A 15,760-nucleotide genomic window follows, 5' to 3' on the forward strand; every position below is an offset into this window, starting at 1 on the left:
CTAAAACTTTTGAGAGACACTGTACAAATAAACAGTTTTTACGAACAAAAAGCGGCAAAATACTCTGAAATTACAAATTTTAACTTACGTGGGCTATTCTTTGGCATCAAATATCTCCGTTGTTTGTGCTTTCCTAAAGCTGGAACCACTTTTACATTACGTAAAACATTGAAATCTGTCGATTAAAAGAAAATTCGACGTAATTCTCGAGGGGTACAGTGGGTACACGGCCCCCTGTTTTGTTTTCAATCTGACGTCATCTGCATAAGAGAACATTATTTTTGTTAAAAAGAGGTGCTAAATCCAGTTACTCATCTCCAGTGGCGTGCTTCGCATTTTCTAAAATGGGCGGTTAAGTATACTTTTTGTGGTAGTTAGTCCTAATTTTGCCAACTTTTCCTTCCCTTGTTTATTAGGAATGCTAGGCCAAGGGGGGGGGGTTATGACCCTTACCATTCCCCCATTGGGCACGCCACTGCTTCTCCCTACTTAAGAGTGCCCATTCTTCTCTCTCCTAAGTGAAGAACCCTCTAAATTTTGATGACGCAGTCCACGCAATGTTGTCATCCCCTGTTGGCACCCATTTCCTCAGCAAACTAGACAATTAATGTTAGCCTTCAAGGAGTTCGGACGTGCATGAATAGCTCTCTCTTTCCGCTTGAGTCGCCCGCTGTGAACCGCATGTAAGAAGGTCCGTCTACCCAACTCGAGCTTGCACGGAGGAGGGGATACTGCAGCAAAAGTACTTACTCTGTCGTAATATTTTTAATTGTTAAGAGCAGTATTGCCCGAAAAATGGGAATCAGCAAAGCTGAGTGGCAACGGATTGAAAACTCCATCTCGACAGCCATAGCCAAGGAACTAAACCAACAGTTCGGAGACCTGGACAGACGCATCGCCCTGGCATTTGCAAGTGATGCGGTGTTGAAAGAAATTAAACCAGCGCTGACCACTGCAATTAAATCTGCCGTGGAGGATGCCATTCAAGAAGTAAAAAACGATCTCGAGAGGAAAATCTCTGAGCTAGACAAGCAAGTGAAGCAAGTGCGAAAGGATCTGAATTCCCTGGAACAATATGACCGTCGCCTGAACCTTGTTTTTCATGGCATCAACGAAAGTGAGGGTGAAAAGTGTGAAGTGATTGCTTCAAAAATCATCAATGAGCAGGTGAAAGTGAAAGTGCCACAAGATGTGTTTCATCGTGTTCACCGACTGGGAGCACCGCGACGTGATGGCAAACCCCGGCCGATCATTGCGCGCTTTGTTACCTACGCCCAGAGAGACTTGGTCTACAAGAACAAGAAGAACCTCAAGGCTACAGGGACAGGTATTTTCATAACTGAAAACCTAACAAAAGCAAATTTGGACCTTTTTCACAAGGTAAGGCTTAGTAAAATATTCGAACGAGTATGGACAACCGATGGGAATGTACTTGCCCTACACAACGGAAACGTGGTTAGGATTAGTGACCCGGAGGACATCGCAAAGTTCAGCAGAAAGTAACGCTGTCCCGCCACACTCCCCTCCTAACGGTGGTTGTGTTTATTTTTGGAACTGCTTTCCCCATCAATGACGTACGGGCAACGGTGACCGGTCAAAAGTAGAGGGGAGGGGAATGCAGGAGAACATTCCGCGCCGAACCATACTCTCTGCATTCCTCAATGGTGGCGAAAGGAGGGCATGAACCTGTCGCACAATAGACTGTTATATAAATGTAAACAACCCTCAGCTTGTATTCTAACTCACGCCAGAATATATCGGCAAGCTCAAAATTATATATTTCTCCCATTTTTAGTTAATCAACAAATAGTTTCACTTTTTTTTAATTTTTTTTTATTCTTTTGTGTCAGTTTTCACATTTTTATACTAATTTTTACTTTTTTATTCTTAAATTTTTACATTTTTATTTTTTACATTTTTAAAAATTTTATTGTAGTAATAAGTCACTATGATAACTAGCACCTGTTTTTTTGAATTAAGTGTTATGCGTATGCACATTTTCATTGTTATTGCCATATGCAATTCACACTCGGGACAGAATATATACTCCATGACCAACAGTGGAGGAAACGATAAATATAAATGACCCTACCAATGTAGTCAATGGTGCAGAAACGCCAATCCCAATCAGAATTCACTCCAGTTACTTTGATGAGTCGCCCATTAATATCCGCCACAACAATTACAATATAAAGGAACAGCTCGAAGCTGAAATAAATAGATCTGAAAATGGCTTTAAATTATGTCATCTAAATATTCAAGGTTTACTCAACTCCATAGACGAATTTAAAGAAATTATATCGAACTTAAACTTTGACCTGATAGCCATTACAGAAAGCTGGTTAAAACCGAATATTAGTAATAATATAGTGGACATCGAAAATTACACATTAGTTCGACAAGATAGATTAAAAAAATCTAGAGGTGGTGTGTGCTTATACATATCTAAATCGCTTAAATGGAAACTTTTAGACGGGTTCGTTAATAATGATATCGGCGTAGAGTACCTTGTAATCGAATTAACTATCGATAGGAAAAAAATTGGACTTATGGTAGCATATAAACCCCCAAATGTCAGCTATACTCACATCAGTCACGTAGCAGATATCCTCCAACACCTATACTTAAATTACGATTACTTCATTGCGTTAGGCGACTGGAATATCAACATGTTAAGAAAAAACGAAACCAGTACTAGACTCCTTCAGAGTATAATCAAGGAAGTTCACGGGAAACAATTAATTACCAAGCCAACCAGAGTGACAGCGACGTCAAAGTCATTAATTGATTTAATCGTTTGTTCACAAGATTTAATTGTAAAGCAAATTGGGCAGAGCGAGTTACCTGGAATCACAGATCACCATATAACATACTCCATATTTGACCTGTACGCACCAAAACAACCTAAAAAAATTATCAAAATTAGAAATTTCAAAACCATGGACTTGGACAAGTTTCGTAAAGACGCGGAAAATGTGGAATGGTGCAAAATCGAAAGAAACGAGGACGTAGATGCAGCGGTGGAGGCCTTGAATGATAACATTATCAGATTAATAGATAAGCACGCCCCCCAGCGAAAAATTCGTGTAACCAAACCTCCCGCCCCCTGGATTTCAAATCAAGTAAGGGAATTCTGGAAGTTGCGCGACTTCTTTCATCTGAGATATGTAAATACAGGAGACCCAGACGCTCTCCTATCGTACAAATACTTCAGAAACAGAGCCAAAAAAGCAGTCAGAAACGCAAAATTTAAGCACTATAACGAAACGGTAAATATGAATGTAGAAAATGCTAAAAATTTATGGTCTAACCTCAGAAGCCAGGGACTTTTACCAAATAAAAAGAGTAATGCGCTCTCCTCAGATACATTTCGGCCGAATGCGGTAAACGAGTTCTTTGTTAAGCCGAGTGCACCCTCAGATAACAATGCAGCGGTGATTGATGAAACTAACACGTATCTTGAGCAACCCAACAATGACACGTTCTTTTTTACCCCAGTAAGTAGCGAACAAGTACGTAAAATTTTTAACAAAATGAAATCAAAAGCGTGCGGTTATGATGGCATAAACCTAACTGTTTTACAGTATTGCATCCCCTTTTGCTTAGAAGCTCTTACGCACATTATTAATCTTTCCCTTTCCAAAGGTTGGTTCCCTCAAGAGTGGAAAAAATGCGAAGTAACACCTATACTTAAGAAATCCAACCCCACAGAAATAAAAGATCTACGACCTATTAGCATTCTATCCACAATGTCCAAAATACTTGAAAAAGTAATTTATGAACAAATACTTTCACATATTCAAGGTTTCCTACCACAATTTCAATCTGGCTTCAGAAAAATGCATAGTACTTGCACTGCGCTGGTAGATATCGTAGACAATGTAAGTAAAGGAATAGATGAAAATGAAGTTACACTTTTAGTCTTGTTGGACTATTCAAGAGCGTTCGACTCGATCAATCATGAATTGCTATTGGCCAAACTGTATCACTATGGCGTTACCGGAAACGCGTTAAATTGGTTTCGATCATATCTCGGCAACAGGAAACAACGTGTGAAATATCGGGAACCGGAAGTCACATACTCTAAATGGTTAGTTGTTCAACAAGGCGTCCCTCAAGGAAGTATATTGGGTCCACTACTATACATGATTTACGTAGCTGATTTCGACCGCGCTGTCCAATATTGCCACTACCATCAGTATGCTGACGATTCGCAAATCTATATTCAGTGTAATACAGAAAACTACGATAATGCGATTACCAAACTTCAATCCGACCTTGATGCTATAACAAATTGGTCACGGAGAAACTCTCTTCAATTAAATCCATCAAAATCTTGCTTCATGACCATAGGAACTCATGGTACCCTTAAGAAACTTCACAAAAACGCACCTTCTCCTCCAACTCTTGGCAGTATGCCGTTAAGCGAAGTGGATACAAGCAAAAACTTGGGGATTGTGTTCGATAGACACTTAAATTGGGAGCCACAAGTCGAATTTATTGTGAAAAACTGTATGGGGAAACTTAAATCTTTGTATCATTTAAAACATACTCTGGACGCTAATGTTAAAGATCGTCTTATGCAAGCACTCGTCCTATCCACATTAGACTATTGCGCTCCAGTGTACAGTAATATATCCCAGGGCTTAAACTATAAACTTCAAAAAATTCAGAATTGTTGTATACGTTTCATATTTAACCTAAACAGAAAGGAACATGTATCCCCCTATTTAAAGAAACTTTCTTGGCTAAACATTAACAATAGAAGAAAATACTTAACACTCACCTTGATGCACAAAATACTTAAGAGTGGCTCCCCAAAATACTTATCCGATAAGATCTGTTCTCGTAGAACATCAGCCGAACATAATATCCGCAAGAAGCACAATCTAAAAATCCCCAAACATAAAACCGCCACATATAACAAGTCCATCATTGTTACAGGGATCAGGGAATGGAACAAACTGCCTGCACCATTGACTAACATTATTTGCCATCAAAGTTTTAAGAAAAATCTGAAGAACTTACTATTGTCCCAACAACTTCATTAACCTTCATATGTTAACAATTGCACCTGCACTTATACATCATATAATGCATACCTAACCTACTCCCCCCCCCACACACACATTGAACTACCTAAGACTTATTACTTATCTTTACTCAACGGTACATATACTAATCTATTCAATGTATTATTTTATCATTGTATAATCTTTATATTATCTTTATTGTATTATCATGATCATTATGTGTTTTTTTTTCTTTATTTTTATTTTTATTCATTTATTGTATCTTTGACAAGGGTTGGTTGTAAGAACGGCCCATGAGGCCGAAACACGCCTGCTTAAATAAAGACCATTCTATTCTATTCTATTCTATAGGCCTCCTCGATGGCGCAGTAGTAGCGTTCCGGTAGAGGCGGTTCGGATCCCACTTTAAACTGGAGGTCAAGTCCCGGTTAGCCTTACTGTTCAATATGTGGACTCTGCCTCTTTGCAAAGAGGTGGAAAGGGGAAGAAGATACACACATTTCTCGAGTGAGTTTGACGCAGTTTGACGTTTCTGCGGTGAGCATACGACAGAATTCCGCTCTTCCAGCGGTGGAAGGGAAGTCCAGCTGTACGTACTACTGTTGCCAACTTAGTTTTCTGGAGCAAGGTTTGTCCAAAGCACGAATCGCACCAAGTACTTATCTTTTCGTCTATTGCGTAACTGGTCTCACTCGTAGTTCAATCCAGCCTTGGCTTTGCAGTCTAGCTCAAGTTGCTTCAGAGAAATAGTATCCCCGTTCGTTTTAGATGGGATTTGGCTCTTTTCTGCCAATCCAATGTGACAACGCTGGCCTGTGTCCGGCAGGCCTCACCGGTAACTCGGCATAACAGGCATATGAATAACCCCCTAGCACACTTGCCCCAAAGTCACCACTCTTCCCTTGCAGTGGCGCCCTTCCCTCTTGTTACCTCTTGAGGGTAGCGGAACGGCCTCCCTCTTCGCGTTTGTCGGCTGCAGAAAAAAATGTCCTCTGCAATATACACTCGACTGCAACACTGTCGGTTAACGTATTTAACAATGTTGTTATTTTATTGAAAGGACTTTTTAATTCTTTTACATTTTGCTGTTACCTGCGGTAACACCGGTTACATACACGCCACGCCTCTCCTCGTAGTCATGTGTTTTGTTCTCATGTGTGCTGAGTGCCCCTTTGCAGCCTCAGCTTTTAACCCAAGTGAGAATATTTTAGTCCCTCAACATTACAGTAATGGTAAGGGGCTGGACCCCGTATAATGTGACGGGCGCAAAATAACCTAAGTGCTGACGCACCCACAATTTCTAATTCAATCAGTCAATCAGCTGAGTTTCAATGATGTGTCCTTTTTCCATTGAGCTTTCAAGATTACTGAGATAAGATTTGGAGAAGATATTTAGCCGAATGATTTAATGGGCCAAGACAAAACTGCCTGCCAACTGTTGCCTATGCGCACTCAGATTTGTGTCCCCATTTTCATTTTTAGCGCCTAGAAAGTCTGGCCTTAATCATCAGTGACTCCCGCAGGGGAATGGGATTTGAGAAATATAGGTCGAAATTCTCAATGCTCATCCAATAAAGAAGACAGTATATGAATGCTATTTTAGCTCAATATGAATTTTTGAATGGCATTTATTTACACAGTGTGCTGCACCGTGGCCGGGCTGCCTAAGGCGTCAAGCTTTACGCTCGAGCTAATGGACGCTCGCTGGTTCGAGTCTCCTACACTCTATTTCAGGAATCTGTGGAGCGAGGCCGCTCACAAAGGCAGAGAAGGGGAGAGAACGAATGGATGGAGCTGAAGCAGTACATGCTGCTGCAGTCACTCTCCCTCTCAACGCAATCCCGTTCCCTCGCACCAGTGGTCGAACCGCCTCGAGTCATTACTTGCGAGAGACTTGTTTCCTTTCGCTCGCTCCAGAGATACCCGGGACAGAGTATAATAGGTAGCGTAACAACTTCTCTTACGAAATTTCGGCCAGTGTATGGTATAGTTGGCCGGCCACCCATCTAGTGAGAAAATTGGGGGAGCTACGAATGAGTAGCGTAAACCGGTCATGGAAAACCTACAACGACTGGCAGCTTGTGTCCTAATACATGGTTGGAACATATCCCACCATCTGCTAGGGCAGGACCGGCCCTAGGTATGTCCGGGGCCTGGGGAATACAATAAACCGAAGCCTATAACCAAAATTTTTCAGAAGTCTGAAAAAATAGGAAATTTTTGTTCCTTAGTCTGAAGTATAAGTGTTAGTGTCCTGCAGCGAGAGCATTTCGTTCGAGCGCCAAATAGTTCTCACGGAAGACGCTAGATAGTGTGCGGATCAATCCATACCAAATGGTCCAACACTGTTATGCACGACCATTTTTTTAAAATACATTCATTTTTCTTTTGTTGCTGCCCCTATACAAGGGTAGTTCAAAACAGGCATCATTTAATTGAAATTTCACTTCGTTTGAAAATAGCGACCATTTCTGTTTCATGACTGGGGCAGTTTTGTCTTTTAAAAAGTGTAAAGGTAAAAAGTAAAGTGCTCCCCTGTGCATAGCACCACGCCATGAAGGCGTATAGGGGGTGTGGGGGTAACGCCCCACACTTTCTTGATCCGGTCGTGAGTGGGGGTGATGTGATCAGCATCACGCCCCTGACCGCCTTTACCCCCCAGGGTTTCCCCCAGGTACCCATGTTATTCGACACTGGGTAGGCGCCGGGGCCGCTTCCACCGTTAGAAAAGTTCCCGGATTTGAACCGGCCGGGGATCGAACCCGGGACCTTTAGCATGGTAGTCAGACGCGTTACCGACTGAGCCACCGCGGCCACAGTTTTGTCTTTTAGGACAGTTATTTAATTACGATAACTCAATTAAGAAAATTGAGAAATACATCGTTTACAGTACATGTCAAGCTACATTTTATGTTCTGTACCGTTTCCCACCATCTTTAATGCAAATGGATAATATTTAGGGCCAATCTGATATTCAATTTTGAAGAAAAATGAAAATTTAGGATCTTGGCCTCACATGCGAGAGCTAATCAATACAGTCAATGGGAAATACGTGCGTTTGTAATAATATTGCATTGAAAAAGACAACAAAATAAATATTATTATTTTAGAAATCACACAAACCTCTTGTTATGTGTTCTCCGCGGTTTACAAAATTATTATTTTTTAATTCTTGATATTAAAATTTAATAGCAAAAATAAACATTCATAATGAACTCACGGAAGTTATGGCGGGTAGACAATCTTAAACATAGGCATTCTTGCTTCTCAGGGCGGGAAATAATGTATAATTACGAATAATATGGAAGGATAAATAAAATTCAAGTTTTGCGAAATTATAATTTTCAACGAAATCGCACATTTTACAGTGTTTCAGATCGCACTTTAAACTGTAGGTCCAGTCCCGATTAGCCAATCTGAGCATAAAGTAGACTTGAAACAAACATCTGATAATATTAATCATTGCACTTTTGCAAATGAATATACCTGGAATTGTCTTGGAGGAAAAGAAAGTTGCATCAACACATGGAATGGGCAGACACTACATAACATACAGCGTATTAATTAGTTCGCAACTTCATGCAGAAATAGTAATTAAGACGCAGAAACCCGTAATTAAACTTCGAAGTGAGGAAATATCTCACTTCCTCAATTCGTAACGAAGAGTGTGTCGTGAATATAATAAACTCTGCTGCACCAATATGAAAATTTCTAGTTACACTTTTGCAGAATAATTATAAGTAATTTCAATTGAGTGGGTCATGTTTTCACGACATAATTTTTCGTTCTCTTTTCATGTAAAAACGAGAGAAGAGGGGAATTTATGGCAATATTTTTTTTCTAGGGTTGAGCCGATACCGATGTCGATGTATCGGTATTGGCCGGTACCAGTGATATCAGTATCGGAAAGTATCGGTTGGATGTTCATCTACCGATACCAGCCGATACTTTTACGGAATTTTGGTCTTTCACGGGGTCCGCAAAAATTAACTTGGAATTTGTGCAAAATTGGCAGTTTCTTTTTATTTTGCATCAGTTTTGCAATACAAATATATTTTGTGGTTACATAGCATATTTTAATATTCTGATGTAATTCCTGAATATTCTAAAAAACATTTCTTGCTAAATTGGTGCATAGGCTATACTTGGAGAAGAATATTTACACACCAATATTGATCAATATTTTGAACAAAATTTTAATTATTGCAATTTTCAACTATCGGTATCGGTGGAAATCGGTAATAGTATCGGCATCGTTATCGGTATTATTTTCTTAAACTCATTAATTTGATTCTTACATAACCTAAACAAATTAATAATTCTAAACTCTTAATCCCACAGTCTCCCTATTCACACAGATATTAGAATTTTAACAATAAGTTAAGATTTATATTATTAAAGAAAAATGTTATGCTTGCTAATACCGTTAAGTTGCTGGAAACTGGACATTCCATGTCAAGTCAAGTCATGTCAAAGTTTTTGAGAGAAAAATATAAACGTTTCCGAAATTTTGGAACACAAAGTTATGTTTTTTTATCAATTTTATGTGTTCTTGGAAATGAGGTACTACCTGCACCCAGAAATGCCAGGAACAAAAATAATGACAATATTATTTCTCTCGCAGAAAATATACATGCATGATGCTGAGGGAACAAATGCTGCAAATTTTGCCAAATATTGAAGGCGGAGACATAAGAGTATTAAAAAAAAGACATGGACAATGTGACATATAGTAGACAAGCAAAATAATATCTTAGGAAAATTAATGATTATAAACAATGGAAGAGTTAAAAGAATATATTTATGCTCTTAAAAGAGAAATACGGTATGTCAATAGTGGCGGCGATTGGATTCCAAAAATGTGGTGGCCGGGGGGGGGGGGGAAGGGGCAAGGGCAGTTTACTTTCTCTTGGTAGATACGGTTTAGAAAAGTGCAGGGGAAAAGTGGCAAAAATAGAGGGTGAGGGCAACAGTTCCCCGATGCCCTCCCTAATTATGTCAGAATGTACAGTATATTCCAAACAATGCAATAGTGACTCTAATTCTGGTGCTTCGTACCGACTCAGATCCAAAATACCAATTTGCATGTTGAAAGAACTAATAATAATAATAGACTAAGAAAACATTTTTTCATTTTTTCTTTCCTGCAGGCTTATCCCAAGTACACCTACCAGTACGGAGTGAACGACCACCACACGGGCGACATCAAGAGCCAGCATGAGACGAGGGACGGGCCGATCGTCAAGGGCCAGTACAGCCTGGTGGAGCCCGACGGCAGCGTCAGGACGGTCGACTACGTCGCCGACGGAGTGCACGGGTTCAACGCCGTCGTCCACAAGACTCCCAACGTGCATCCGGCCTTCGGACACATAGGTTACGGAAAGTGATGATTTGCTCCACCCGACGATGAGCATGGGCTACGGGACTAAAAAAAGAGATCTTAATATATAATCAATTATGAGGGTTACTGTAGGGTGTATGCGTGCGTTTGCTTTATCCATACATTAAAAAGTCTGTTTTAATAAAGTTTTCTTTATTTACCCTTGCACAATTTCATTTTTCTACATAGAGAAAATGATAACACAACAAGCCTTGTTCCCATGATTAATTTAACAGTCAAACTGCTGAACAAGGCAGAATTTATTGTCAAATAAATATACTATAAACCAGGGTTGTTAAAGGCCCAGGAATTGTAAATAAATTCAATTCCGGTCCAGTAGACAAAATCAGCAAGCGTAAATTCTGGACCGTAAGGAACGTTTTTATCTGAAAAGTATTTCAATTCGGTCCAGGAACCTTTTTACCAGATCAACTTAAATACGGTCCAGGAAAATTTCTTCCGGCTGAATTTAAATACGGTACAGTAACCTTGTTTCCGGCTCAATGTAAATACGGTCCAGGAAACATTTTTCAGACTGAATTAAAGTGCGTTCCAGGAACCTCTTTTCCGACTCAATTTAAATTCGGTCCAGGACCTTTCTTCAGTGAAACAATACGCAACTTGGACCGAATTTCAATTGTGCGAGAAAAAAGGTTCCGGTCCTGCAGCGGAACCCAATAGAACCCATTCCTGGACCTTCAACAACCCTGCTATAAACGCGACGTTTCAACTTCAGACAAATCTAGTTTGAATTCGGTTCAGAGTCTGGGGAAGATCTTGGTATAAGGTTGAAACGTCATGTTTAAGCTTGGCGTCCACTGAGATGCGGAGAAACGCATCAACAGACGCATTTCCGGCGTCTAAGTGGGCATTAAGCTTAATAGTATATTTATTTTACAATGAATTCTGCATTGTTCAGCAGTTTGAGTGTTTTAGAAAAATAATAGCTGAAAAGAGTGAATGCTACTCATGGACTGCTTAACCACGAGACTTACTTGTTTTTATTAGTGCGTTTACACATTTATTTCTTGTTATCAAATAAGACCTAAACTTATTCTATTTGATTGGTTACCATATTTCAGCGCATAATCGTCGTAGAATTTATGCCAATAATTTCTTGCAAAAAAAATTATGGAACTGTTATTGTAAGTTATTTCCTAATTGAATTATGATGCGGAAGAAATTGTAGATGTGGTGGTTGAATAATCAAGATACCAGTCAAAGTTTCATGATATTCATAATATATTAGCAAACAGACAACTCATGAACACGGCATCTTCTTCACCTGCTATAAATAGAAAATTTGAATCTTGAGACAAGTGCAGTTCAATATTCCACTTTATAGTTTTAAATCCACTTTACTGCTCAGAAGTTTAAGAAGACTCAGTTTATCATACATTAAATATTTGCATAAAATCATCAATGGTAAAATTAAAACCGAATTCCTAATCAATCAATTTAATCTCGATTATTCATAGCTATGCGTACCAACACAGCCAACCTGCAATGTAAAGCTCTTTCACAATCTCACTATAAAACTCTTCCTTCTACAGCAGTCTCTTTTCTATTGGCGTCTTCGCTTGTATAATAACCTGCCTCAACATATTGACATTTGCTTACCAGAACACAGTTTCTGACAATCATTAGGAATGTATGTGTAACTTGAAATACTTTTTTCTGTGCCATCTTGAATTGATTTGTTTTGTTGTTGTTCTCTTGTTGCTACAGTTTCAATTTAAGGTGGTTTGATTCAAAACTTTGAGAAAATAAATATATAAATAAAATATCCTGGTAAGAATTCCAATGCATTCCTCTTATTGGTTCAAAATGTAAATGGATTATGATTACAAAAACTCAGCCCCCACTACTTTTCCATTCCACAAAGTATAACTCTTCTGCATTGAAATGTATGTGCCACATGTGAAACTTCATTCTACATGAACTAACTCATAATGATATTGATCTTTTGTTATGTGGATATGTAATTATAACTTCCTGAAAATATAATGAACAATATTTCATCAAGCTCATGCTAAGATAGTTTATTGTTTTTCATTTATCAGCGCATGAATGCTACTTTCTCCTGTTTTTTCTTTTTCTTATCTGTATGGTCTATTCATTTGTTGCATATACTGGATATTTTCCCTTCTTTACTCTATTTCCAGATTACAACATTTACTTGGTTGAGTGCTGGTACTTAAAAATCATTTATTACTAACCTGCCTTTGGTGCAAAATTAGGATGTAGGGAATAGTCGTGAATGTACGTTAAAATTAAATAGTCCAAATCCGCACACGCTATTTTCTCTTGACAGTTTAGTGAACATTTTTCGAGTCTGGAAAAAGTTAACGCATTAGTTGTTATTGATTTGTACATTATAGTCAAAACTTTACTACAGTGTTTTGAAGTACGATATAACAAAAAATTAATTTTCTATGTCCAAAGATTCTGCGCCATTATAATTGGTTTCGTTATCTGACGCACCGATGCAACGATTACACCATGAAAGGTCTGAATGAACAGAGTGGGACGATTATGCGGTGAAATATTAGTTTCCTTATAACGGGTGTTCAGGTTCCACTCGCTCACGGCCCTTTTTTTTCGTTTACAAGAATCAAACTGTTGGTCATAATGTAATGAAATTTGCTACAGACATACATTGGTGTATGAGAAGCATGGTGACGTCATTGGAGATGGCGCTACAGTCTCTCTAGTCCTTGCGCTTGCTTCTTGGCGATTCTACCGTTAACTGCCAATCGTACGGACGTGTGCTTTCAGTCTGAGTTCTTGGCCCTGCTGTTGTGTCGTAATAGCTATTTTCAGCAGGATGGCGCCACTTGCCACACTTCCAACGACAGCATGCAAGAAATTGTGTCCTTCTTTGAAGATCGTGTCATTGCCAAGGGATTTCTTCCTTTGGGGCATGCTGAGAGGAAAGGTCTATCTTAACAAGCCACGGAATATCATGGAACTGCAAGACAGCATTCGGCGGGAAATTGACGCAGTGACTCTTGATGTGTTGGTGGCTACCTTCTGTAACATGGAGAAGCCTGTGCAGACTTGCATTGATGATAATGGTGACCACTTCCAACACTCGCTGTGACGTCATCATGCTTCTCGTATACCAAGGTATGTCCACAGCAAATTTCATTACATTATGACCAATAGTTTTATTTTTATAAGCGAAAATGAGGGGCCGAGAGCGAGTGTAACACTCTGTACTTCAATTCAATATTTTATGTCCCTTATTTGTTCATTGGGTTAATCGCAACAATGAAAAAAGTGAAGAACTGATGAAGTGGATGATGGGACAAGAACAATGATCCAGGAAAAGGTTGAAACCTGGGACTTAGGCTTCGTATCGCCTTACGCTAGCCACTTCTTCGTTAAGGCTCGCATTTTAGTTAATTAACTTCTTCTGCATGTGATTTAATGAATGCAAGCATTTAATTTATTGCTGGATCGTGGGCGGATTGTAAGAATAGGAGGGAAATGTTGGCCTACTTCAGGGATTGCTGAATTAATTATTTTCATTACCAGCATAACAGCTATTCAATACATTGGTTGTTATTAATATCCTAGGAAGAAAATTATATGGAAGATTCTTGAACCTCTACATGCCCTGTAAAGAGGTCGGATTAGTAACAATATGGCGGCCGTACTTTGGGCAATCCATGTGAAAGTGCCCCTGAACCTCAATTTCTAAAATGAAATACAATGCTGTAACTTGATCCTATCTTATGAGTGAACAATCTAATATTGTCTGTTGGATAAAAATTCAAGTATTATACATAATTAAGTTAGAAGGTAGAAGGTATTTTACATATTATTCGTTCATTTTAACTTTTTGATTTAGTAGTGTTTTTCTATTGTGTCCTTCTCGTGACAACAAAGAACAATTCACTTCTTCTTTAAGTGTTACATTTCCGCTTCAGCTCCACTAGAATATTCAATGGTCAATTACCTTCTCTCTTGGCCTTAAATAATTTATTCTCTACCATTTGACAATTCACAGAAATTTAGAGAAATTTCTTATTAAGTGAAGAGGCAGTGTTTCGTCTGTCCCGCCTATGACAAAATTGTTCACTTGTAGCTACAAATCTGGGAAAGTATTTTAAGGGTAGTTATGTTTAATTAACATTGTTTAGTTTCATATTTCATTGCACAGAAGCTGTAAGAAAAATGTTGCTTAACTATCAGTAGAATAGTTAGTTTAATATAAAAACTGTAGTTCTCGTGTCCCATCCGAGACAATGGGATGTCCCAGTATAAACTTAATGCATCTTGAAGATAGCTGTACGTGATGTCACTGCGAAACAGCATAGCTTAGTTGAAGCTCTTTTATTTGAGATTCTGGCAAGGAAAGTATGTTATTACTTCGTAGAGGAGGAAAATATTTTAGTGTGGCATTCCCTTAATGACTAGCAACATAACAGAAATCGCTTTAATTTTAAAATGGTAAAATACAGATGGAAAACATATTCTCGTGTTTCTGAAGCTCTTAGCTATGTGCTCCTTAGAAAGTTGTCTGTGTTCTCACTTATCGTCACATACGTTTTAATATGCCAATGAAGTCTTACATAAATAAAAGAGTTCAAAATAAATAAATAGTAAGTTCTATTCGATTCTTTAATGTGCGAGAGACGTTGACGAGGCAATAATTGAAGTAATTTTGTGATTGTAGTATTGCTATTTTTAATTTTTTATTATATTTCATGAGTATTTAAGGTGGGAATTAAATTATTACCAAACCCTCCCGACACGCACTTGCATTCCAATATGCCATACTCAGAAGGGGTTAGAAGGACAAAGTTCATTTTATAAACAAACAAGCTTCTATTATCTTAATTCGGCAAATTTGGTCTGACCAAAATAATTTGAATAAATAATTCGGCATATAAAGGGGGGACGGGGGGAATGTTTTATCTTTTGGGGGGAGTACGTCATAGGCCTTGGAGGGGATGGGCAACCCTGGAACGTAGCAACTGGGAGGAACTCATCGAAGGCGGACAAGTTCCTGGATAGAAGCCCGACGCCCGAATTTCCTGTACAGTGAAGTTGGATCGGCAATTATATAACTTTCTTGAATTGAAAGAGCTTATTTTTCTTTTTACATGTTGATAATAGTTTATTTTCGTTGTCCACGGTCAGGTCAAGCATAAGGAAGCTCGTCCCGTCGGAAAGTCTCAACACATTTTCATCCAAGGAGATTTCGGAAGTACAAATCGGATTTTGGGTTGTTTCCAGTGTTTTCCTACGTATTTCACACAAAGAGGTTTTTACGTTATCATATTTTGGAATTTCAGTAACTAGTTCATAACCTCTATTCGTCAAATTCCCAAATTCT

At 38.8% G+C, this 15,760-nt stretch overlaps 1 protein-coding gene across 1 annotated transcript in view; it reads left to right on the top strand.

The window, feature by feature from the left end:
- Window positions 1–10,619, top strand: part of LOC146002074 (cuticle protein 19-like) — a 30,547-nt gene extending 19,928 nt beyond the window's left edge. Inside the window, exon 3 of the mRNA XM_083139790.1 lies at window positions 10,184–10,619. Coding sequence (XP_082995916.1) covers window positions 10,184–10,420 — 237 coding nt within the window. The 3' untranslated portion in view covers window positions 10,421–10,619. The remainder of the gene's footprint in view (window positions 1–10,183) is intronic.
- Window positions 10,620–15,760: the final 5,141 nt, after the last annotated feature.

This window comes from Lepisma saccharinum, chromosome 18 (genome assembly GCF_977018435.1).
Source record: "Lepisma saccharinum chromosome 18, izLepSacc3.1, whole genome shotgun sequence".
Classification (NCBI taxonomy): domain Eukaryota; kingdom Metazoa; phylum Arthropoda; class Insecta; order Zygentoma; family Lepismatidae; genus Lepisma; species Lepisma saccharinum.